This window comes from Canis lupus, chromosome 2 (assembly GCF_003254725.2).
Source record: "Canis lupus dingo isolate Sandy chromosome 2, ASM325472v2, whole genome shotgun sequence".
NCBI classification, from domain to species: domain Eukaryota; kingdom Metazoa; phylum Chordata; class Mammalia; order Carnivora; family Canidae; genus Canis; species Canis lupus.
Window position 1 is genome coordinate 9689808 of NC_064244.1, and position 23868 is coordinate 9713675.

The window sequence follows — 23868 nt, forward strand, 5'->3', positions numbered from 1 at the left end:
AGTTGTGTTCAATTAAGATTAACAGGTTGTGTGTTTTGAACATACAGTGTTTGTGTGTGACCATTTTGAGTTTTACAATCATAAATGTTACTCCTGATTTTTAACCTTAAAAATATTTGTCTTAATCATGGTCTGATAGATAAATTTCAACTCAGTTGAAATTTTATTCTAAAGAAAGCTGATTTAAAATGCATTACTAGGAAAGCTTTTTGTGTGTTATGTTCTTTCCCTCCAGCAAAGCCAAAAATGAGGAAATTGCCACTTAAATGTTTACAAATAAACAGTTTTATTGAGAAATCTGACATAAACACTGGTTGTTTCCCATTTCTTTCTAATTTGGAAACTCTTATTTGAGCAATATAAAATTAAAAGGTGCTGATAGGCTTTTAATCATAAAGAAACTTTGATAAAATAATATATATAAATATTTCAATATTGAACTATAGTACAGGGTTGAAAATAATAGCACTGACTAGAAAATATATCCTGAATTTGGTTCAATTAATATATAATTCATGGTAACAGAGTGCTTATCTTGATTTTTCTTCCATTGAGATCTTTCCTTTTGTTGCTAACTTTTATGGTGGAAGTCTTTACTGCAGACTGTGATAAAGAGGTAGACTATGTGGCTCCTTTAGCTTAGATGTCATTCCAGAAGTCACATCATTGGGTTGCTGTTAAACACAAGGTCTGGTATCCACAGTATATTACTGTGTATCTTTTTGAAGATTGTCTGTGACTGTACTATATACAGTGTTTTGAATTTATAGGCCATTGTAATGCTAATAATCTACATAAATGCTATATATATTGGAGAAATTCTTTTCTCTTTCTTCTTTATAAATATAAATATGAATTAATTTTTTGGTTTTTATTTTTGAACTCCCCATGAAAGACTGTTATATTTGCTACTGTAGGTATGATGATATTCTGATCAATGGACTTCCAGATTGGCGACAGCCTGTATTCTACTACAGGCGGGTGAGAAAAATGAGCAATGCTGAGCTGGCATTACTTTTGTTCATTATTCTCACAGTGGGTCATTATGCTGTGGTTTGGTCAATCTACCTGGAAAAACAACTGGTAAGTATTGGTGATAAATCAAATGACCTAGCCTCCTTAATTTTATATGGAATTTCAGAATTTTCTTTTACAACTGATAAAAATTTCAATTTTTCTAAATATACTCCTTATCCTAAAAGTTCTGTACTTAATATTTAGTGTTTGATGTGTTTCTAAGTCAAGAAGAACCCATGATATGAGAAAAAAATTCTTCTTTTTAAAAAAATGTGACATTTGAGTTCGTCATAAAATTTTGTAAAGGCCCAAATACCCAGCTGAAAATTAGAAGGTAGAACCAGGTTTTCTTAATTGTCACCTTCCAAACAAAAATATTTTTTATGTAAAAATGATTTTAGAAATTTTTGTGTCATAGCCTTTTATATAAAGAATGTTTACTTTAAAAGGTTTTAACTAAATGTAAGACTTGAAATGAGTATAATTTTATAATTTCAGAGATCAGTTGGTTAAAAAATTATACTTTCCTTAATTTAACATTCCACTACACAGTTTATTCAGCTCTGGATTTTTATTTATGTGCTAAGGATAATCAAACATATTTATCAGTATTCATAAATTAGCATCTGTTTACTCAGTCTTTTTGAAGTGACATTATTAAAGTTGGATGAATGAGAAAAAGTAAGTTGAATGCTTTCTCTTAGAAAACTTTGATTGCTATGGAGATACACATGACTGACAGTGCTGAACTTCATGTGTGTTTAAGGACTGGATGCCATGGCAACAGTTATTGTTAAAGATTGATGATTTTACTTAATCATGTTGGACCCTACATACATTTGCATAAATGTTCTTCTATAATGTTTACCCTTCACAGAAGACTCTTGATAACGTTTGAAGAGTACATGTTAATGATAACCTGTAACCATAATTCTTTCCACATTAAGGATGAACTGCTTAGTAGAAAAAAAAGAGAAAAGAAAAAAAAGACAGGCAGCAAGAGTGTGGATGCATCAAAACTTGGTGCTTCAGAAAAAAATGAAAGGTGGGAGCATATAATAATATTTTGTAATTTGAAACTATTTTAAAATGTCTTTAATCTAATTGAACTTCATATATATTAATTTCAAATATGTAACATTTATATCTGTAGTAGGTTTATAAAAGATTAGTGCTGTGTCATATAGTTTATGAGACAAGTTCTAATCTTAGGCAAAAGTTGTACAGGGTTTTTTTCCCTTGTAAAATGTTAATATATAAGTAATCAAAACCCCAAATTCTTGTTGTTTGAAATTTTTATACTGAACTTTAGAAATAAAGTATTCGTAAACGAATCTATCACTTTAGTGTTTAGCTCAGAAATGACAATATGTAGAAAGGCAGTGATATGCAGTACACTCAAAAAGATACCATTTCTAATATCGATTCATAAAAAGAAATAAAGGGTTTAAATAGTTCACACAGCAGGGCAGGAATTGGATCAATGTGAGATGGAGATCAGAGACTATTCTGCTTGTCTTCTGTTCTGATGACATCAGTGAGTAATGCTTCAGTGAACTGCAAATGACATTAATTTTTATGTATTGGTTTGTTTATGCTACAGTCTTCATATCTGCTTGTCAGCACTTAGGAACACTCTGATGATGTTTAGTCTTTTATAGCTGAAGTAATCATAAGGTTTAAGAATTCATTTTGCAGAACTGATGAAAAGTCCAAGTTAGAAAGAGGGCTTTTGTTTCTTTATCTTTGTAACTTGTTTAAGAGTCTCCTTCCCCAAAATTTTATCTTAGATTCTCTTAGTTGCTATACATATTGCATTTATTGTAACTAATGTATTTCATGATAGAATATATCAAATGTAGTAATAAATGTCATAAATATCTCACTGAAAAATATCTTCATACTTTTGTTGAAATAGACATTCATAACAGAATTCATGATCCTTATCAAAATATTTGTCTCCCAACTTTCTTTCTGTATTTTGCTTCTTTGTTTTTTGTGTAATCCCTTTAGATTACTGATGAAACCACAGTGGCATGATTTGCTTCCATGCAAGCTGGGAATTTGGTTTTGCCTTACACTAAAAGCATTGCCTCATCTAATCCAGGTAAAGTGTACCTCTTTCATATAATATTAGATGCTTTCATTTTAATTATTCATGAAATAATTTATGCCCATGTCTGTATCTGAGTGCTGATATACAGTGGATGCTTTATAATGCTGATTGAATTGATATAAGTGTAAACCTATGTAGAAGAGTTCTAAAATTACTTAGGTATCTATTCCTATAACTGTTTCTTACATTGCTTTTATAATACCTAAGAATTCCAAGACATTAGAAACAGGAAAAAAATACTATGCTTAGGACAGATACAAGAGCAATAAAAATTTAATTCACTGTAATCATTTAAGGTGTATCCAGAAAAAAAGAACAGGACTCAAATAGCCTGTCACCCATTATTTTCATAGCATTTAAGAATACAGTATAAAAGAAACCTGTACATGAACATTTGTCTAATTATGCAAAAATATATATTGCTTTCCATTTTATTTGCAACTTTAAGAGGAGTGAGGTATTGGTCTTATATTGGTAATCAGTTTCTGTTGCTAGTCAGTCTTGATCAAACAATAGAGTGTGGATCTATATCATATTACTATGACAATTTCTCTTATTTTTTTTAATATCTAGTATACCAAAACATTTTATTAAATTATTGTTTTGCTAGTTTCAATTATTGCACTTGGTTAAAAAATTCCCAACACATAAACATAACATTTTAAAGTATATGTAATAGTTTGGGTGTATAAATTTTGAGGTACTTTTAAGTTGTAATTTGGAGAAGGAAGTATTTCATTTCATAAAATAAATGTTTAGAAAAAACAAGAGAGCCAGATAATTCCTACCCAGTTAAATCCACTTTTCATGTATCAGAGGTGTTCTTCCTAATCATTTAAGGGAATGAATCACTCCAACTTCTGCATTTTATTCTTTTTTCCTCTTATAACAAAAATTTTATGTTAGAAGGGAAAATGAAATAAAAATCACTAGTGTGTTTTTTCTAGCCTTTGTGAAATTATTTACCAATTCTTCCATCAAATAGTGCATCATAATAGTTATTGTTTATAGAATCATATATTTTGTTTACAATTAATAGAGAAAATTGGGGTATTTTGGCAATCTAAAAGCTCTTGTTTATAAGTTGTTTAGCATATTATTTGAATAAAACCCCACAATCCTTGTATGCTATATGTATGTAGGTCTTAATAAGAGAGAGGTATATTTACCTTGCCAATATGTATATGAGAAGATGTAACCAAAAGATATTTTAGAACATGTATTTTCTTGTGTTTTTTTAAGAGTATTTTTTGTTTTTTGGTTTTTTTTTGCTTCAGAATCTGCAGTAGGCAAACCAGAATGTAGATACATTTATAGTCATGAGGCAGAGTAAATAGAGTATCACATAAAATGTCAGTTGAAACACTTCTTTGTAATTTTAAACTAATCCATTTGAAACAATGTTGATTTGGTAAAATTAACATATTTCCTGGTTAGCATGCAGAGTAATTTGCAAAAATAGAACCAATATATAAGATGGCTTAGATTTATACATTATTATTTTAAGTTATCTCCTATGGCATCTAGAGCTAACATTGTGTTGCCTTGCCATAAATTTTTTTTAAGTTATAGAAATTAGTAATTTCACAAAAAAATTTGTCTCTTTAGAAACTTTTTTATTTTTTTAAATTTATGATAGTCACACACACACACAGAGAGAGAGAGAGAGAGAGAGAGAGAGAGAGAGAGAGGCAGAGACACAGGCAGAGGGAGAAGCAGGCTCCATGCACGGGAAGCCCGACGTGGGACTCGATCCAGGGTCTCCAGGATCACGCCCTGGGCCAAAGGCAGGCGCTAAACCACTGCGCCACCCAGGGATCCCAAAACTTTGCTTTCTTAAACTGTTGGATCAGTTTAAATTTTGAAATTTTTACTTACTTGGTGGTACCTGTTGCTTTCAGTTTTGAGATGCTAGACATGAGGTTTTAAAACCTTTGTAAATCTAACTTTTAAATTTTGTTCTAATTATTTCTTTATGATAAATTAATTCCGAGAAGAAAAATAAGACAATTTTCCCTTTGTTTTAAACAAATAGTATTTTAATTCTGCTTCAAGGACATAAGACTCTTTTTTTTTCTTAGTGTTCACTAAGAAAATAATTTTATATATTAGACTCTGATACAAACTGTGAAAGTGAAACTATTGCAGATTGATAAACATAGAAAACATTAGCAATGCAGTCCTTAGTAGTTTTGTTGGATTAGATTTTTGTCTTTTTTTTCCTTCAGTCTGCCATAACCTTTATATTAATTTAACATCCATAAAATTGTGTAATGTGAATACATATGCCTTATCCACAATATAAAAGTTTTGAAGTGATACTTCTGTGAGATCTTAAATAAAATTATTTATGAAATTGAGAAGAAGCTGTCCTTACCTAAAGCAGTCTGGGTTGATAATTGGTACAGTGGTCAAAAAAAGAGCCTTACTAGTCTAGCTCTAAGTATAAAAAATGATACATAAGACCTTAAACATTTAAGCCTTGTACTTTATATTTATTCACCTCCTCTGTGATTAGGGCCATTATTTCTTTTTTCTTCTTGCATATACCTCATCTATAATCTTGGTTTCTTTAGGGACAAACTTCCATTTGATTTCTTTAAAGAAAAGTTAAACTAGACTCTTACAAAGCAATGTAACTGTATAATCCTTACAGATTTTTATGATTTCTCCCTTCTTTCATAACTGACTTATATCTAGTTAACAGCATTTTTAGCAACTCCTTTATTGAGTTTCCGAAAGCATCTACTTAGTTTTCATAGAAACAAGTCTTTTTCTACTTACTTTTCACCTTTTTTTATATATATATTTAAACTGAATACTATAATTACAATAGGAAGTATCATCAACACAGCTTTAAGAGCTGAGATATCCAGTGTCCATAAGCATGCAGTAAATAAGTTAAGCAGACGTCAGTTAAGAGGATTTTACTTCTGTGTGTGAATCTCTTGAATTTCATGAAATTCATTAAAACTGATCTGCAAGTATTCTGTGTAAGTATGTAACTATTGGATAAGAAGGAGGGTCCAAACTAAAAATGGGATATTCAGAGACTTCCAGCAAATGGCCTTTACACTAGCCAAATCTGTACTCAAATTTTGTCCTTGTCATATCAACAGCTGTTCATCTCCAACTTCTTTCCTCCTGTTCTTCCTCAAAATACCCAATTCCTTTATTGTACTTCATATACATAAATGGTTATCCAGTGGGAGGTGGAAAGGTGGCAATTCTGATTCAGCTTATGCTCCTAAGTTCACTGTTTATTACTTGGCATCTAAGATCCCTAAGAAAACTTATTACCTGATTAATTTACCTTAATTATTTTTTCCCTCCCAAAAACATAGCAAATGAGACTAGTTACATCAGTATTTGATGTGTAAAACTTTTTCTGAGCTACATATTTAGAGAAACAGGTTAGCCAGTTCAATAAAAATTTGTTAAATGTATCAGAACAAGGCACTCTTGGAGCCATTGAGAAGAATATGCCTTCTGGGACCTTATAGTCAGGTAGAGATTATAATACATGAATTAAAATAATTGTGATACAATATGGTGCATAAGCTTCACATATGTAATATAAACAAAAGACTTCTGTTGATCAAACAAGTAAGATTGTCTCTATTTAGAATGACCAAGGAAAACTACAGAGGAGCCACTTGAATTGAGTCTTGATCATTGACAGTGAAGTGCCCACTTTGTGTAATAGATAGTATGCAAAAATAATTTCATAAATAAGTAATTCCCATACAATCATTCTGTGTTAAGGCTGAAAGAGAGCTAAGAAAAACATTATACAACTGCTTTTTATTAAAAAAAAAAAAAAAAAAAGAAGATAGCATATAGCACATTATTGTTACCTAAGCCTATATCCCAGCTCTTGAAACTCTGTATATACCCATTTAGGAATTTATACTCTAATAGATAAATCTGATATGGGGGATCTATAAAGGATAGTTAGAATAAAGCTTATTGATTAGATAGCAAAGTGTTTCTATCACACTCATCTGACAAAGACACCTACAAAATGTTAGGAGTGGAAAAGTTACAGTACATAATGGACAAAAAAGACTCAAAGTTGTTCTGTGATCAGACTGGGTGGAGATAAAGGTATATCTTTGATAACTTCCTTTGCTTTTCAAGAAGGTTCTTATTACCTCCAGCTTTGGGGTTTTTTCCTTTCCTTTGTTCTGAAAAAGATAATGGGAAATAAGAATTGATAGAAGAATGAGACCAAAAAACTTAAAACTTATACTTGATACATACAAAATATTTGATAATATTAAATTGATATCAAATATTTCCCAGATTGGAAAATATCCAAGAAAAGGTGTATATATTTAGCAAAATGTATACTTCATATCATTCATATACCCACAATATGCAGAAAAGTAAAAAGTCAAATGAGAAACCAAAGTAAAAAATGTGGAGAATGTTTGTAAATTGATGAGTAGAAAGAAGGTTAATGTGTGCATAGAGCAATGAAAGAACATTAGAGAAGAATTAAATGCATGACCTTATGCGAGAAGTTGGGAAAATGAGAAAATGTGTTTAGGTAATGTGCAAAGCAAATGGAATGATCAACAGAAGACATGGAATATGAATTAAAATATGACAAGAAACTTGGACCATATCAAGAGAGGCATTGTATACTTTGAGCCTAGAATTTAATTTTAACATTAAAAGTTTAGCCCTAGTGATAAATGTATCTCAGTTTGTTTTGGTTCTCATGGTAGTTTCAGATTCTCTTAGAATCTGACTAAAGTGGTCTTCTGTGTTGGCTAATTTCAGCCTATAATCCCAAGAAAATTTTCTGGCTTCCAAAATGCCCTTCTTGGATATTTTTTTATTTCTCATATATGTTCTGAAGTATATTCATAACCATGAGATTAGCAATTATTGAAATATGTACTATGTGCGTGTTTTCAGTTTAACCCTTATAACTTAGTTTATTTTGTGACTGCCTATATTAGAGACAGTAAAGGGAATATTATATTTTACAAAACTATCTGTAAGTGGAGGCATCCTCCCTCCCAAGAAGCTTCTCCCATGGAAACTACAATTGTGGACCAGCCTGGAGGTCAGCCTCTGTACAGTCAGTGCCCTTCCTTTCTAGCCCCTTTGCTTCTGCTTGCTGAGGCTCTGTCAGAAACCAAATAAACAAAACATTCACAGCTAATTAGCAGCGGAAAAAAGCTTCTAAAAGGCTTTGAGGCAATTGTAGCAAGCTGAGTTGCCTGTTCTACTCAGTGTTAAACACAGATTCTCTAAGGGACGAAAAAGTTTACTTTTAGTACTCTAAGTTTACTTTTTAGTACTCTAAGAACTTTTTTTAAAAAAAACTTTGCAGGCAAATATACTTTATGTAGGGAGTATACAAACAAATGAAAAGAGATGAAAAAGTGCATCTGAATTTTTGTAAGGCTGAGACTCTACTATTGCAGAAGGACAGAGAAAGAAAAGAAATTGGAACGACCACCCAACAGAAGACAAAGATTCCATTCCTTCTGCCCTCTAAAAGGGGAGCATAAGATGCAAGTACTAAGAGGTCCAAGGATAGAACATAAAGTAGAGTTATTGCTAGGTGTAGAAAAAATTTAAAAAACAAAATGTTAGATAGGATATTAGAGATATATAGTCTCATTGATTCCATATTTTATTAGATAAAAAATAAGACTCAGATTAAATAAGGCTGTTTGCTCAAAGTGATGTAACTACTAAATGATAGAAATGAAACTTAAAGCAAATTAAAATAAATATTAAAATATGAGAAATGTAAAACCTGAGAAAGAATAAATTTTCCCAATAGGGAGATAACTAGCTAGATAACTACTTTATACTGAATGAGTAAGATGTATGATCTTAAAGTCCCTACCAGATGGGATACCTGGGTGGCTCAGCAGTAAAGCATCTGCTTTTGGCTCAGGTTGTGATCCCGGGGTCCTGTGATCAAATCTTGCATCAGGCTCCCTATGAGGAGCCTGCTTCTCCCTTTATGTCTCTGCCTATGTCTCTGCTTCTCTCTCTCTCTGTGTCTCTCATGAATAAATAAATAAAATCTTTAAAAAAAAAGTCCCTACCAGAGTATTTAGGCTGGTTGTAATTATTATAAAAGTTATGGAAGGAGTCTTGCATTGAGTTGGACCTGAGTAGATGACTTCTGTAGTCTTTTTTGTTTCTTAGCCCAAGTAGAAAAAAATAGCCCTTAGGCCTTAACGTCTATGGCATTTTCCTATGCTAAAGGTTGTATGTAAGCTTCAAACAAAAGAGAAGTACTATCAAACTGTCAAAAAAAAGAAATGGAGCATCCTTCATTTCTTTTGTAGTTACCAGTCCTCAGAGCTCTTCCATGTTCTTTATTCCCAAGTAGCTTGTACCACTCTAGATCATTTCTCCTCTTTCCTAAGTTTTCCTTTGATTGTTTAATATTTTGAAGTTTATATGGAGAAGTAAAAGTAAACCAAAACATGGCAGATAGCACCAACTCAGCATGTTATTTTATCACTTAGATGAACTGTGTCAATAATGTTAAAAGAAAAGCTTTTGATATGGATATCCTCCATCTCATAACTCACTAATCTTGGAAATATTACATATTCAAGGCTTATATAAATGGTATCATCATTAGGAAGCTTTTCCTAAAAAAAAAAAAAAAAAAAAGGAAGCTTTTCCTGATAAGGCCAGTTGAAAACCTCCCATCGTATATTCTCTGTATTAACTTCATACCACATATTATTGGTATTATAACAAGAATAGACTGATAGACTATGGCAAGGTACAGATCATCCTAAAAGTCCAGTGACTTAAATTTTTTTTCTGGTTCATGTCACTCGCCTACCACTGGTTGATAGGAAAGAAGGCATTCTGCTCTAAATAGCCATTCAGGGACTCCGACCTCTTTACCATCTTCCAATTTCACCCACCTGGAACATGTGGCCTCCTTACTCATTATGGATGAGTAGAGAGCTGGAGGATTGCATGAACTTTTTGATGCTTTGGTTTGAAATGACACATGATATTTCCATCCACAGCCCATTTAGAACTAGACCCATGACCCCACCTAATCTCAAGAGGACAAGGAAATGTGGGGAAACAGAATGTTGGGTGAGCGTCATTCTTTCTTCCAGTAATTCATTCAACAAATATTTACTGAATGCTTAGTATGAACCAGGTTCTCTTCAAGGCCCTGGAAATACCAAAAAAAAAAAAAAAAAAAAAAAAAAAATGTGTGTGTATATATACACATACACACACACACACACACATACACACATATATAAAACACAAAAATCCCTGTTCTCACATAGGTTACATTCCAAATTTTGGGTTATTCAGGTATTTCTACATATGCCTTAAGGGCAACTGCTTGTCTTACCATATAATCTCCATATGTCCTAACAAGGTACAACATATGTGATAGTGGTTCAGTATATAAGCATAAGTAAATATAATTGCTTAGCACCTTTCTTTGCGAGAGCTGTGCTCTACAATTATATACATAAGAATACTCCTAACATGCAAATTCTATAAGTTGGCTGTAGTTCTACAATGTAAAGTCAGTTCCCTCCTATATGATATTTTGAAGCTTTGAGCCCTTCAAAAATTTTTGTTAAGTGCTAGGAGAGTTGCTTCAAAAGTAAAAACTTTTGCTCATGTTCCATCCATAATAATTATAATACAAGCTCCTGGAGAATAGGAACTCTTTCTGTTTGGAACCGTGTAAATCCCATAGTTTTTATACAGTATTACAGAGCTAAACCTCAGCAGAGGCTTAGCTGATTGATTAAAGTAGAGCCCTGATTGATTAAAGTAAGCATTCATTCATTCATTGAATATTTATTAAGCTTCTCTTATGTTTCAGGCAGTGTCCACAAAGATGAATAAGAAGATTATAAGAAATTCTAATTTTTTGTGTGTGGGTAAACTGGGGCTTATTCTGGACTCCAAATGAGACTATTTTCTCTACTTGACAATTATATTTGATGTGAATTAGCCACTCATGAAGAATGGTAGGGGGAAAAGTTTGAAAACAACTGTTCTTATTCAGTCCCTTAGAATGTACCTTAAATAATAGCCACCTGGTCTCTTCTTGATTACTTCTGAAGTCAGTCTCTTTCATTTTAAGGTAATTTTAATTATTAGAAAGCTATTCTTTATATTTATCCAAAATCCTTCCTGACCTTATCTTTTCCCTACTATTAAAAACTGTCTAAAAAGAAGCTAATAAGCTCATTCATTCATTCATGTCGAGGAATAAATGACTGATCTGACTTAGGGAAAATACTAGTATTCCAGGGTTGAGTGTTTTAGCAGTACAGGGAATGGTAAGGGGCCATAAATCCTTAACCCAAAAGTATATATGGGCTGGGAGGATAAGTATGCTGGATGCATGACTTATCAAATGATAAGTCAAATACCCTTCAAATGATACCATTATTTCACTGACTTAGGGCTTCTGGAATCCTTCTGATAGAAATGAGGGAGGAATATAAAAGTGAGAAGGGGAGAATAAGAGATACATCTTTATTATATTGATACAGTGATTTTAGAAATACCTATTGTTTACCTAATTTATTGTTGAGTGGAAGAGTTCTGATATAACCCCGAGAGATATAGACTGTAAGAAAAGCTCTGACTCTGGGACAGTCATAGATGAAAAGAGAAAACTCCATTCTAGGGTTTAAGTGTTCATACATTTCCATTTGAATCAAGATAGAGCCAAGAATTGATTTGGTTCCTTTATTTCCTTAAAAAATAAAAACCTCTTAACTTGTCTGATTTATCTGCCCTGGGAATCTTAAATCTGCCCTGGGAATCTTAAAATCTGGAATGTTACCCCCTAGGAATCCTCAATTCTTCTCTTTTTCTTATTCCATATCTATCATAAAGCCCTTTCTTTACAAGATTTCTCATATACTTTGATCTAGTTCAGTTCAATGAATATTTATTGTATACATGCTTTATGCCAGATACTGGGCTCTGGTCATACAAGTACCCCTATCTCAAATTTCTCATTTTCTAGGAGACAACATAGCATGATACAAGCAATCCTAGAAGTGTGCTTAAATACAGAAAGAGATATACTGTATCTCTACAATATACAGTAGAGAATTACTCTGCCAGGAAAAGTCAGAAAAACTTGCAAAGGTGGTGATGCTTGGGTTTACAAGGATGCATAGGAGTTCATCAGAATGATGGCAAAATATTCTAGTTAGCAAAGCATAGGCAAAGACATTAAAAAAGCACAACGTGATCTGGCAGCTCCAAGTATCTTGCTATATATAATGGATGAAGTTTGAGTTGAGGTAGTGGGAAATTACCTATTCTGTTTTTCTCATTGTCAGAATCTTCATATGCCTAGAGCATCAACTTGTTTATTTCCATATTTGTGATTATTGAAGGCCTAGTCTTTTTTTTTTTTTCAATACTCTGCTAGAGTCTTACCTGTGTGCCACTCTTAGAGACTCTTGCCACTTTATTTTGACACAGAAGTGTTTGTTCTTAGTCCTCAAGTCTCTGTAATAGGAACTAATCTCTAAATGTGGTGGAAGGAGAAATGACAGTTTCACTTGTATCTACATAATTGTATAGGTTTCATAATCAGATTTGCGTATTATAACTTTGAAAATCTTTTGAAGTTAAGGGACTAATATGAAAATAATGTTAGTACCTTGTTAGTTATAGTAATATAATTTACTGTGCAAAATAATTTAATTCAATTCAGCGAGTATGTTTTTCTGCTCTCTGCCCATGCAACAGCACAATATTGAGAAAATAAGCCAGCGGTAGAAAACAGGAAGAAGAGTCCTCTCTTCCATATCTGAAAGAAAAGACTTTACTTAAATTTACACACATGCAGTTTCTGACCTTAATAAACTCTAAGAGATAAAAATGATAAAGAAACATGTATTTAGTTTTTTCCGTTCATCATAAAATTTAAAAACAAACCGAAAGGAAGACTACTTGTTAAATTGAATATACTGCTTTAAAATGAAGTCATGTGGAAAATAGTGTCAAAGCAAACTGATTTTCACGTTAATGTATTTTGTAACTTATTTTTCAAGGATGCTGGGGAGTTTTATGCTAAATACAAAGAAACAAGATTAAAGAAAAAGGAAGATGCATTGACTAGAGCTGAACTTGAAACACTTCAAAGTGAGTTTTAAACATTGTCTTACTGTGTTAACAATATCATATAAAACTGATTATTTAAATTTGAATTCTCCCTTAAAGTCAGCAGTAATTAAATTTCCTATGCTTTCTTGGGTCGCCTGGGTGGCTCAGTCAGTTAAGCATCTGTCTTCAGTTCAGTCATGATCATGATCCTGGGGTCCTGGGATCAAGCCCCATGTCGGACTCCCCACTCAGTGGAGAGTCTGCTTCTCCCTCTGCCCCTCCTCCTGCTCCTTATCTCTCTCTCTCTTTCTGTCTTTCTCTCTCTCTCTGTCTCTGTCTCTCCGTCTTTCAAATAAATAACTAAAATCTTTTTAAAGAAATTAAAAAATAAAGAAGTGTATGATGTCATAATACCATCCTGGGCACAGGAGACAATACAAAGATAATTAATAACTGGTCACCTCACACCCATAAATGCACACACATGCAGAGCAAGCATAGTGTTACAAAACAACTCGAGGAGGATGTGCAGTAAAAGCAGTTCCTGTAGCATATATAAGTGTAGTTGACCCTTGAACAATGCAGGGTTTAGGAGCACTAACCCTCCCACACTGAGAAAAATCCATGTATAACTTTGACTCCCCCAAAACAGAATTATTAATAGCCTACTGTTGACCAGGAACCTTACCGAGAACACAAACAGTTGATTAATACATATTTTGTATGTTTTACTTATTGTATGCTGTATTCTTACAATAAAGTAACCTAGAGAAAAAATGTTATTAAGAAAATCATAGGATACAGAAAATACTTTTATAGCACTGTACTGTATATATTGAAAATAATCTGCATTTAAGTGGACCCACACAGTTCAAACCTGCATTAACAGTCAACTGTAATTTAGCCAAAGCAAACTGGTGGTATTACTATACCATACATCCAGTCCACACACTTAATACATAGAAAAATGGTGAAAACAATTTCACATCAGAAGGTCCTCACTTTCTGCATTTCCTCTGGCACCAGACAATGGTTTGAGACAAGAGAAGAAGATTATGTTCTCTCTAAACTCAAAGAGTGCATTGCCACTACCCAAATGTGTGACTTTGGTGTTTTGTTTTGTTTTGTTTTGTTTTGTTTTAAGATTTATTTATTTATTTATGAGAGAGAGAGAGAGAGAGAGAGAGGGAGGCAGAGACACAGGAGGAGGGAGAAGCAGGCTCCATGCCAGGATCCTGACGTGGAACTTGATCCCAGGACTCCAGGATTGCACCCTGGGCCAAAGGCAGGCGCTAAACCGCTGAGCCACCCAGGGATCCCCAAATGTGGGACTTTGAAGATTTTAGTTTCCTATCTGTCAAAAAAACATGTTGGACTAGATGGTCTACTATTAGTTTTCTAACACTGCTCTCACAAATGGCCACAAATTTAGTGGCTTAAACACAAATATATTATCTCACCATTGTGTAAGTCAGAAGTCGAGCATGAGTCTTACTGGGCTAAAATCAAGGTTTACCAAACAGGGCAGCATTCTTTTTCCAGCTTCTAGGCCCCTGCCCCTGACCATATACCTTAGATCCTCCTCCATCTTCAGAGGCAGCATTGTGATGTCTGACATTTTTTCTGTAGTCACATCTTTCTCTGACGATAACTGGGAAAAGTTCTCTTAATTTTAAGACCCATGGGATTAGATTGGGCAAACTTGGAGAATTTGAAATTATCTCCTGTCTCAGGGTGCTCAGCCTTAATCACATTTGCTAAGTCCCTTTTGCCGTATAAGGTAAAATATTGCCAGATTCCGGGAATAGAATGAACATCTTTTAGGGTCCATATTTCACCCTATTACAATCCCTCAGGTGTCTGGGTAACTTTAGAACAGGGGCTGTTTCTTTTTCATCTTTATGTCTGCAATATTGACTATGATGTCCTGGCACATAATAAATGGATATATTGGATGACTATATGAATTAATGTAATTCCATAAATATTAATGAGCACCTATCCTATATACAACACTGTTTCAAGGAGCACATAATTTAATTCAAAATCTTCAACAATTATAAATGCTAAATAATACTCATGGGTGCCTGAGTGGCTCAATCCACTCAGCATCCAGCTCTTGCTTTCAGCTCAGGTCATGATCTCAGAGTCCTAGTTTGGAGTCTGCTTCCTTTCTCCCTCTCCCTCCCGCCTTTCACCTTTCCCTTTCCCCCTCCCCCTGCTCAAGCTAGCTTTCTCTTTCAGATAAATAAATAATAATAATCAAGTCAACTATGTCATTGTTGAAAGCAGATTTCTATTAAGAGGGAAGAGTTTAAGATGATAGAGGATTACTTACTAAGTAAGGTATGTGTTGGGGAGGAAGGTTGCACAAATGATTAAATGAGTAATCAATTAAATGAGTAAATCAATCAATAAATGAAACTCAGTAAGTATACTATTTATGTAATTGTTTTTAAGTATAATTGTTAGATAACATTTTTCTAAGCTTTTCAAGACAAATCAAAAGGAGGGGGGAAGTCACATTTACAGGAAAAGAGAAAAATATCAAAGTAACCCAAAATTTACCTGTAGAGTCAAGGTGAACATATATTTTATTGCTTTTATAAACACAGTTTATTATTTTTATGTAGCTTTTGTAATAAATAACTTAATTGTTATAATTTTGATATATATATTAGAATTCTGTAATAATAATGGGTTAAGTATGTACACTACAACTTAGAAAGTAGGGGTTAGGCATAAAATATTTATCACAGTATAAGATTAATTTATCACAACATAAAAATTCCTTTTAAAGTTTGTGATCATTTTCCCAAAATGGCTTGAAGATTTTTGTTCTTAGCATTTGATAGAAATTTTCAAACAGATTAATAATTCTTATTGTTATTGTCTAATAAAAAGATGTTGTAAAGAAACATATTTTCAAATACATAAATATCTAAAATCTAAAAACTGTTTGCCAGTAAAAATATGTAGTAATCCTTTAAGAAGTTTGAAAATTCACTAGTTTATTAGTTATTGAAACTCAGAATGGAAAAAATAAATACGAGAAAGCATATTAAAAAAAATACCAGCTGTGAGTAATAAGACTGCTAATGCTCATATTTTTTATATCAGTGGTATATTAGGAAAAGGTGATGGTATCAACATTAGGAATGTTAAAGAACAGTCACATTATTAATAATGTCAGAAACTGTCATGTATTTTTTAATGTAGTCTCTAATGGTTACATGCAAAGAATCTTTTAATTAATTTTGTTAACTTCATTACAGTGTTCTGTATTGTATACTTTAGAATTAATATATAAAGACCCCAAATTCCCCAGTGTGTATTTCATTTGCCCCTATCCTTCTTAATTTTAAAGACCATCATTGGAATACTGAGTTCATAATAACATTTCCATCTGCTTAATTGAGTAAATGCATCTCATGCAGATTAGCAGCAGCTATTTTATGCTGCCTGTTTCTCATGACCTAATTGTTAATCTGCCCTCAAGTCTATCTGCTCTACTGCTGAGATTGTGTAGTATCCTCGGAGGGCCATACCAGAATATACATTGAGTAAGGTGTGGTGGTCTTATTAAAATGGTATATTAGGAAAAAGATGATTTCTTAAAAATAAATATCATTGATCTGGAAGTCTATGCAAAAAATATACCTATTTGGAAAATTTGAGCACTTATTTCTTTATTACAAATTGAATCAATTATATGTTTTAGGTTTAAATAAGTTGAATATTTATAATAAGACTTTTCATTGTTATATGTGTATTATACATTCTTTACTTATGTGATTATTTTTTCTATTCTAAGTCAATAGATGTGAATTCTAAGTACAATAATGAAACAGCCCATATCATGAATTGGAAAAATGAGTAATTTCATAAAGAAACTGGTTGTAGGGGTGCCTTGGTGGCTCAGTCAGTTAAGCGTCTACCTCTGGCATAGATCATGATCTCAGAGTTCTGGATCGAGCCTGCATTCAGCTCCCTGCTCAGTGGAGAGTCTACTTCTCCCTCTCTGCCCCTCCCTGCCACTTGTGTGCACATGCTTGTGCTCTGTGTCTCAAATCAAATAAATAAAATCTTTAAAAAAAAGAAAGAAAGAAATTGATTGTAAAGGTGAAATTTTGAATAGAAAAAATTGGAGGGGGGATCCCTGGGTGGCGCAGCGGTTTAGCACCTGCCTTTGGCCTAGGGCGCGATCCGGGAGACCCGGGATCGAATCCCACGTCGGGCTCCCGGTGCATGGAGCCTGCTTCTCCCTCTGCCTATGTCTCTGCCTCTCTCTCTCTCTCACTGTGTGCCTATCATAAATAAAAAAAAAGAAAAGAAAAAATTGGAGGAAGAAGTAAAATTTAGTATTTTCCTTATCTTTTTCTCTGTACCTTATATGATTTAAAACAGAAACAAAAGCAAGTTAATCAGACCTTTATTGTCAAGTTCTCTTTTTTATCTGCAGAATAATAGTTCCAGACATATTTTTTATATTTTTATATTTATAAATATATATATTTATATATATTTATATAAAATAAAATATATATATTTATATATTTTTTATATTTTTCTTCTTGTTTCATGGTCCCTGTTGCATACCCCAGTGAGAGTAGGAGAGTGCCAAGAGAAAAGTATGTGGGTGGAGGACCGAGTATGCCTTTTTTGGGGTGGCAGGATGGGAAAACATTCACTTTCCCTAGGGTAAAGGAAGACTCATTTTTGGAAAACTCACTTTTATGAAGAAAGGAGATCTTAAGTTGATTCAGAGGTTGATAGTGAAGAGGACAAGGGAGATAGGGCAGAGGTAGCCCCAGTTTAGGTTAGATCATTTATGCTGTCGTAATATAATGTGCTCATGGATGGAGAATACTGTCTGAGATAACTTATGAGAAAGCATATACCAGTCACTAGCTCCAGTACATTTGCAAACATGACCAAATAGAAATTCTACCTTAACTTCTGAATCATATTATATAGTAAAACCTTTTAGCTATTATGAATAATTCTGCCATAAACATGGGTATACAAATAACTCTTTGAGTCCCTGGTTTAGTTCTTTTGATACATACCCAGAAGTGGAATTGCTGGATCATACTATAATTCTATTTTTAATATTTTTTAAAGTAGGCTCCACACCCAATGTGGAGCCCAACCTGAGGCTCGAACTCACAACCCTGAGGTGAAGACCTGAGCTGAGATCAAGAGTCAGATACTTAACCGACTGAGCCACCCAGGACCCCAATTCTATTTTTAGTTTTTTGAGGAACCAACATACTGTTTTCCGTAAAAGCTGTACCATTTTATATTCACCAACAGTACACAATGGTTCCAGTTTTTCCACGTCTTTGCCAACACTGATTTTCTGAGAGTTTTTTTATTGTAGCCATCCTGATGGGTGTTTCTTTGGAGAAATGTCTATTCAAGTCCTGTACTCAGTTTTGAATTGGATTAGTTTTTGTTGTTAATTAGGAGTTCTCTATGTATTCTGGATATTATCACTTATCAGATATGTGATTTGCAAATATTTTCTCCCACTTTGTGGGTTGCCTTTTTACTCAGTTGACATTGTCTTTTGATGCACAGAATTTAATTTTTATGAAGTCTAATTTGTTTTCTCTTTTGCTGTCTATGTCTTTGTTGTCATATCAAAGAAATCATTGCCAAATCCAGTGTTATATAGCTTTTGCCCTGTATTTTCTTCAAAGAAGAGTTTTATAGTTCAAGGTCTTACATTAGGTCTTTGATCCCTTTGGACTTCATTTCTTAGTGGGTAAGGGACCAACTTAATTATTTTGCACATGGATATCTAGTTTTCCCATCAATATTTGTTGAATTATTGTTTATTTAACTTTTTACTTTGAAATAATTATAGATTCATAGGAAGTTGCAAAAATAATATAGAGAAGGTCCCACGTACGCTCCTGAATACCAGGAACTTGACACTGATACAAAGTGTGTATATAATTCTCTACCATTTTATCACTCAAGTGTGTTTTTATGTAACCACCATCTCAATCAGCCACCACTCCTTTATGATCACACCCATATCTTCCCATTCCCCCCATTATCCCTAATGTCTGGCAACTACTAATCTATTTTTCATCTCTCTAACTTTGTCATTTTGACTATATGATTTAGAGAATAGGATTTTGAGAATCAGTGTTTGACCTTTTTTTAAATATTTGACCTTTTGATATTGGCTCTTTTCACTCAGCATAATGCTCTTGAGATCCATTCAAGTTATTCCGTTTATCAGTAGTTCATTCTTATTTATTCTGTGTATGATTGTACCATAATCTGTTTAACCATGTACCAATTGTAGGACATTTTGGTTGTTTACAGTTTTTGACTCTTACAAATAAGCCTGCTGTAAATAATCAGGTGTAAGTTTTTTTGTAAACCTGGTTTTTATTTATTTGGGATAAATGTACAATTGCTGGGTCATAGGATAGGTTTATGGTTAGAGTTTTAAGAAACTATTTGATTTTTTTCCAGAGTGCCTATGTAACTTTACATTCCTAATAGCAACATAGGAGATATCTAGTCTCTCTACCTTTTACCAGCACTTGGGATTCTCACTGTTTTTTTATTTTAGATGTTCTAATACATTGGTAGAGATATCTCATCATGAACTTAATTTGCATATCCTTAATGGCCAGTTATGTTGAAACATTCATGTGCTTATTTGCCATCTGCATGTCCTTTACAGTAAACTCTTTATGCCTTTGGCTTATTTTCAAATTGGATTTTTTTTTTAACTGTTAAGTTTGAGAGTCCTTTATATAACCTAGATATGATTCCTTTTTCAGATATGTGGCTTACAGATGTTTTCTTCCAATTTGTCGCTTTTCGTCTTCTTAATATTCACGAAGCAAAAGCTTTTAATTATGATGAAGTCCAATTTATTGTTGCTATTTTTTGTTGTTGTTGCTATTTTTTTAATCAGGCTTTCTATGTTATTTTTAAAAACTCTTCACCAAGCCATACTCTAAATACTTTCTCCCATATTTTCTGGTAAAAGTTTTATAGTTTTGTTTTACATTTAAATCTATGATCCATTTTGAGTTAATTTTCTATAAGGAGGTTTAGGTTAAAGGGTTTTTTTTGCCTATGGATGTATAGCCAGCTTTTCTAACACTATTTTTTTTAAACTATTCAAAAAGTAAATTGCGTCTGCATCTTTTGTCAAAAATCAGTTGGCCTTATTGCATAGGGTTCTAAATTTTCTATTCTGTTCTATTCATCTACATCTCTCTCCTTTTGCCACTGTGACAGTCTTGATTATTGTGGCTCTACAGTAAGTCTTAAAATCCGGGACGCCTGGGTGGCTCATCAGTTGAGCATCTGCCTTTGGCTGGCATGATCCCTGGATTCCAGGATCAAGTCCCACATCGGGCTTCCTGCATGGAGCCTGCTTCTCCCTCTGCCTATGTCTCTGCCTCTCTCTCTGTGTCTCTCATGAATAAATAAATAAAATCTTTTTAAAAAAATCACATAGAGTGATTCTTCTCACATTCCTATTCTTTTTCAAAATGTTTTAGTTATCCTAGTTCCTTTGCATTTATATGTAAATTTTAGAATAATCTTGTATATATCTACAGTGTTGCTGAAATTTTTATAAGAATTATTATGTCAAACTTGTATATCAATTTGTAGAGAATTGATATGTCAGACTTGTATATCAATTTGTAGAGAATTGATACTTACTATCTGGAGTCCTTTAATCTATGAACACGGTCTCTTCATCCATTTATATCTTCTTGGTCTCTTTCTTCAGTGCTTTACAGTTTTTAGCATACCAGTCCTGTGCATGTCTTGTTAGATACTGAATTTTGTTAATTTTTTTGTTTCCATTAATATGATCATGTGATATTTCTTTGCTTGTTAATTTGGCGGACAATATTGATTGAATATTGAATATTTAACTAGAATTGCATCCCTGCAGTAAGTACCATGTAGCCATAGTATATAGTTATTTTTATATATTGCTAAATTCTATTTACTGATATTTTACTAAAGATTTTTGCACCTATATGAGAGAAATTGGTCTATAGTTTTCTCTTTTTGTACCGTCTTTGTTTGATTTTGGTATCAAAGTAACATCATATAAGGAATTGGGAAGCATTCTCCTGTTTTCTGAAAGAGACTGTTGGTGTTAATTTGGTAGAATTCTCTGGTGGGACCATTTAAGATGGGATATTTCTATTTTAGGAGTTTTAAATTACAAAGTAAATTTCCTTTGTAATTACAGGGCTATTCAATACCTATTTTACATATCTGTTTTAAGAGTGAGTTGAGATAGTTTGTATTTTTTCAAGCAATTGATCAATTCCATCTAAATTGTCAAATTTGGGATCCCTGGGTGGCGCAGCGGTTTGGCGCCTGCCTTTGGTCCAGGGCGTGATCCTGGAGACTCGGGATCGAATCCCACGTCGGGCTCCCGGTGCTTGGAGCCTGCTTCTCCCTCTGCCTATGTCTCTGACTCTCTCTCTCTCTCTGTGTGTGTGACTATCATAAATAAATAAAAATAAAAAAAATAAATAAAATAAAATAAATTGTCAAATTTGGGCAGGCCAAGTGGCTCAGCGGTTTAGTGCTGCCTTCAGCCCAGGGCGTGATCCTGGAGACCCGGGATCGAGTCCCACATCGGGCTCCCTGCATGGAGCCTGCTTCTCCCTCTGCCTGTGTCTCTGCCTCTCTTTCTCTCTCTCTGTGTCTCTCATGAATAAATAAGTAAAATCTTAAAAAAAAATAAATTGTCAAATTTATGTGTGTATAGTTGTTTCTCATACTAATTTATCCTTGCAATGTCTGTATGTCTTGTAGTGATTTCTCCTGTTTTGGTGCTAAAACTGGTAATTTCTCTTTTTTTGTCAGTTTCGCCAGGTGTTTGTCATTTTTATTGATCTTTTCAAAGAACTAGTTCTTTGTTTCACTGATTTTTTATCTATTGCTTTTTGTTTTCTCTTTCATTTCTTTCTGCTCTTATTTTCCTTCTGCTTTCTTGAGCTTGTTTGTTTTTGATGTGGATTATGGTGTTGAGGCTTTTCATCTTTTCTAATGTAAGTTTTTAGTGCTTTAAATTCCTCTCTCAGCACTGTTTTGGCTGTGTCCAACATATTTTGATACATCATATTTTCATTGATTCAGTTCAGTATTTGATTCCTGAATTATTTAAGTATGCTGTTTAGTTTCCAAGTATTTGGGGATTTTCCTGTTATCTTTCTGTTATTGATTTTTTATTTGATTTTATTTTTGTCAGAAAACTCATTCTTTATGATCTCAATTCATTTAAATCTATTGAGGTGTGTTTTATGGTCTAGCTTAGCATATATCTCATGGGCATTTGAAGAGAATGTGTATTCTGCTGTTGTGTAATGGAGTGTTATAGTTCCTAAAGTTTCCAACGCTCTTTTTTTTTTAATTTTTTAAATTTATTTTCTCTGTTTTTCAGATTTGGCAATTTCTTTCATTCTGTCTCCAAGTTAACTACTTTCTCTATTCCATTTTTCTTTTGAGTTCTCAATCATTAAATTTTTAATTTTATATGGCACATTTTTGGTTCTGATATTTCCATTAGTGTTTTGGTATGTCTTCTGTGTCTTTGCTATTGACTTTTTATTTCTTCATTTGTTTTGAGAATGCCCATTATTACTTATCAAACTATTTTTGTATGGCTGCTCTAAAAGTCTATCAGATACTTTGGATCTCCCTTTCATCTTATTAATTATCTTTTTCATTCAAATTGAGATACTCTTGGTTCTTGGTATGATGAGGGATTTTTTTAAATTTAAACTTGGACATTAGGGGGCGCCTGGGTGATTCAGTCAGTTAAGTGTCTGCCTTCTGGTGACTTCATGATCACAGGGCCCTGGGATGGAGCCCAGAGTCTTACTTACTGAGCAGTCTTACTGCTCAGCAGGGAGCCTTCTCCATCTCCCTCTGCCCCTCCCCCTGCTCATGTTCACACTCTTTCTCTCTCTCTCAAATAAATAAAAATCTTAAAAAAAAAAAAAAAACCTTGGACTTTTGGGGTATTATACTCTGAATCTTGTTTAAGTGATGTTTTCTGACAGTGCTGTAGTTGAGTTGCGAAAGGGGAGAGTTGCTGCCCTCAGGTAGGGGTGGACGTCCATGTCCTGTTTTATAGCTGAAAGAAAGGGTGCTTGTGGATCTTGTTAGGGTTGGGCAGGTATGGGTGTTCTCGCTTGCCAGACTGATGACACTCAGCTGATATCCCTTTGCTGGGATAGGCAAGAATGCCTACTTACAGCTCCCCACCTCGCCTCTGCTGACATTGTAGGGGACTGGTCTTTTTACCATTGTGGACATTAAAATGCAAAAGTAGTAAAATCAACTATATCTACAAAAACTAATCAAGGGATACACAAATAAAAAGATATATGACATAATCTACATAAAATGTGGAAGGGGGTATAAAATTTTAGTGGTTTTAACCCACATAGAAAGAATCAACAAGATAAGTAATGATAAATGACCAATACTGAAATAAAAAGTAAAAAGGAAGAATGATGGGGAGTACATGTATGTATGTATATATGGATGTGGCAGGCCTGTTGCAATTTAAATAAGGTGGACAAGGAAGGACTCAGTAATAAAGA

General features: G+C 33.4%; 1 protein-coding gene across 1 annotated transcript in view; it reads left to right on the forward strand.

The window, feature by feature from the left end:
• DNAJC1 (DnaJ heat shock protein family (Hsp40) member C1) overlaps window positions 1–23868 on the forward strand; it is a 207015-nt gene that overhangs the window by 78419 nt on the left and 104728 nt on the right. The window contains exons 4-7 of the mRNA XM_025463991.3: window positions 918–1083; window positions 1965–2062; window positions 3031–3124; window positions 13195–13285. Of these exons, the coding sequence (XP_025319776.1) occupies window positions 918–1083; window positions 1965–2062; window positions 3031–3124; window positions 13195–13285 (449 nt within the window). The remainder of the gene's footprint in view (window positions 1–917; window positions 1084–1964; window positions 2063–3030; window positions 3125–13194; window positions 13286–23868) is intronic.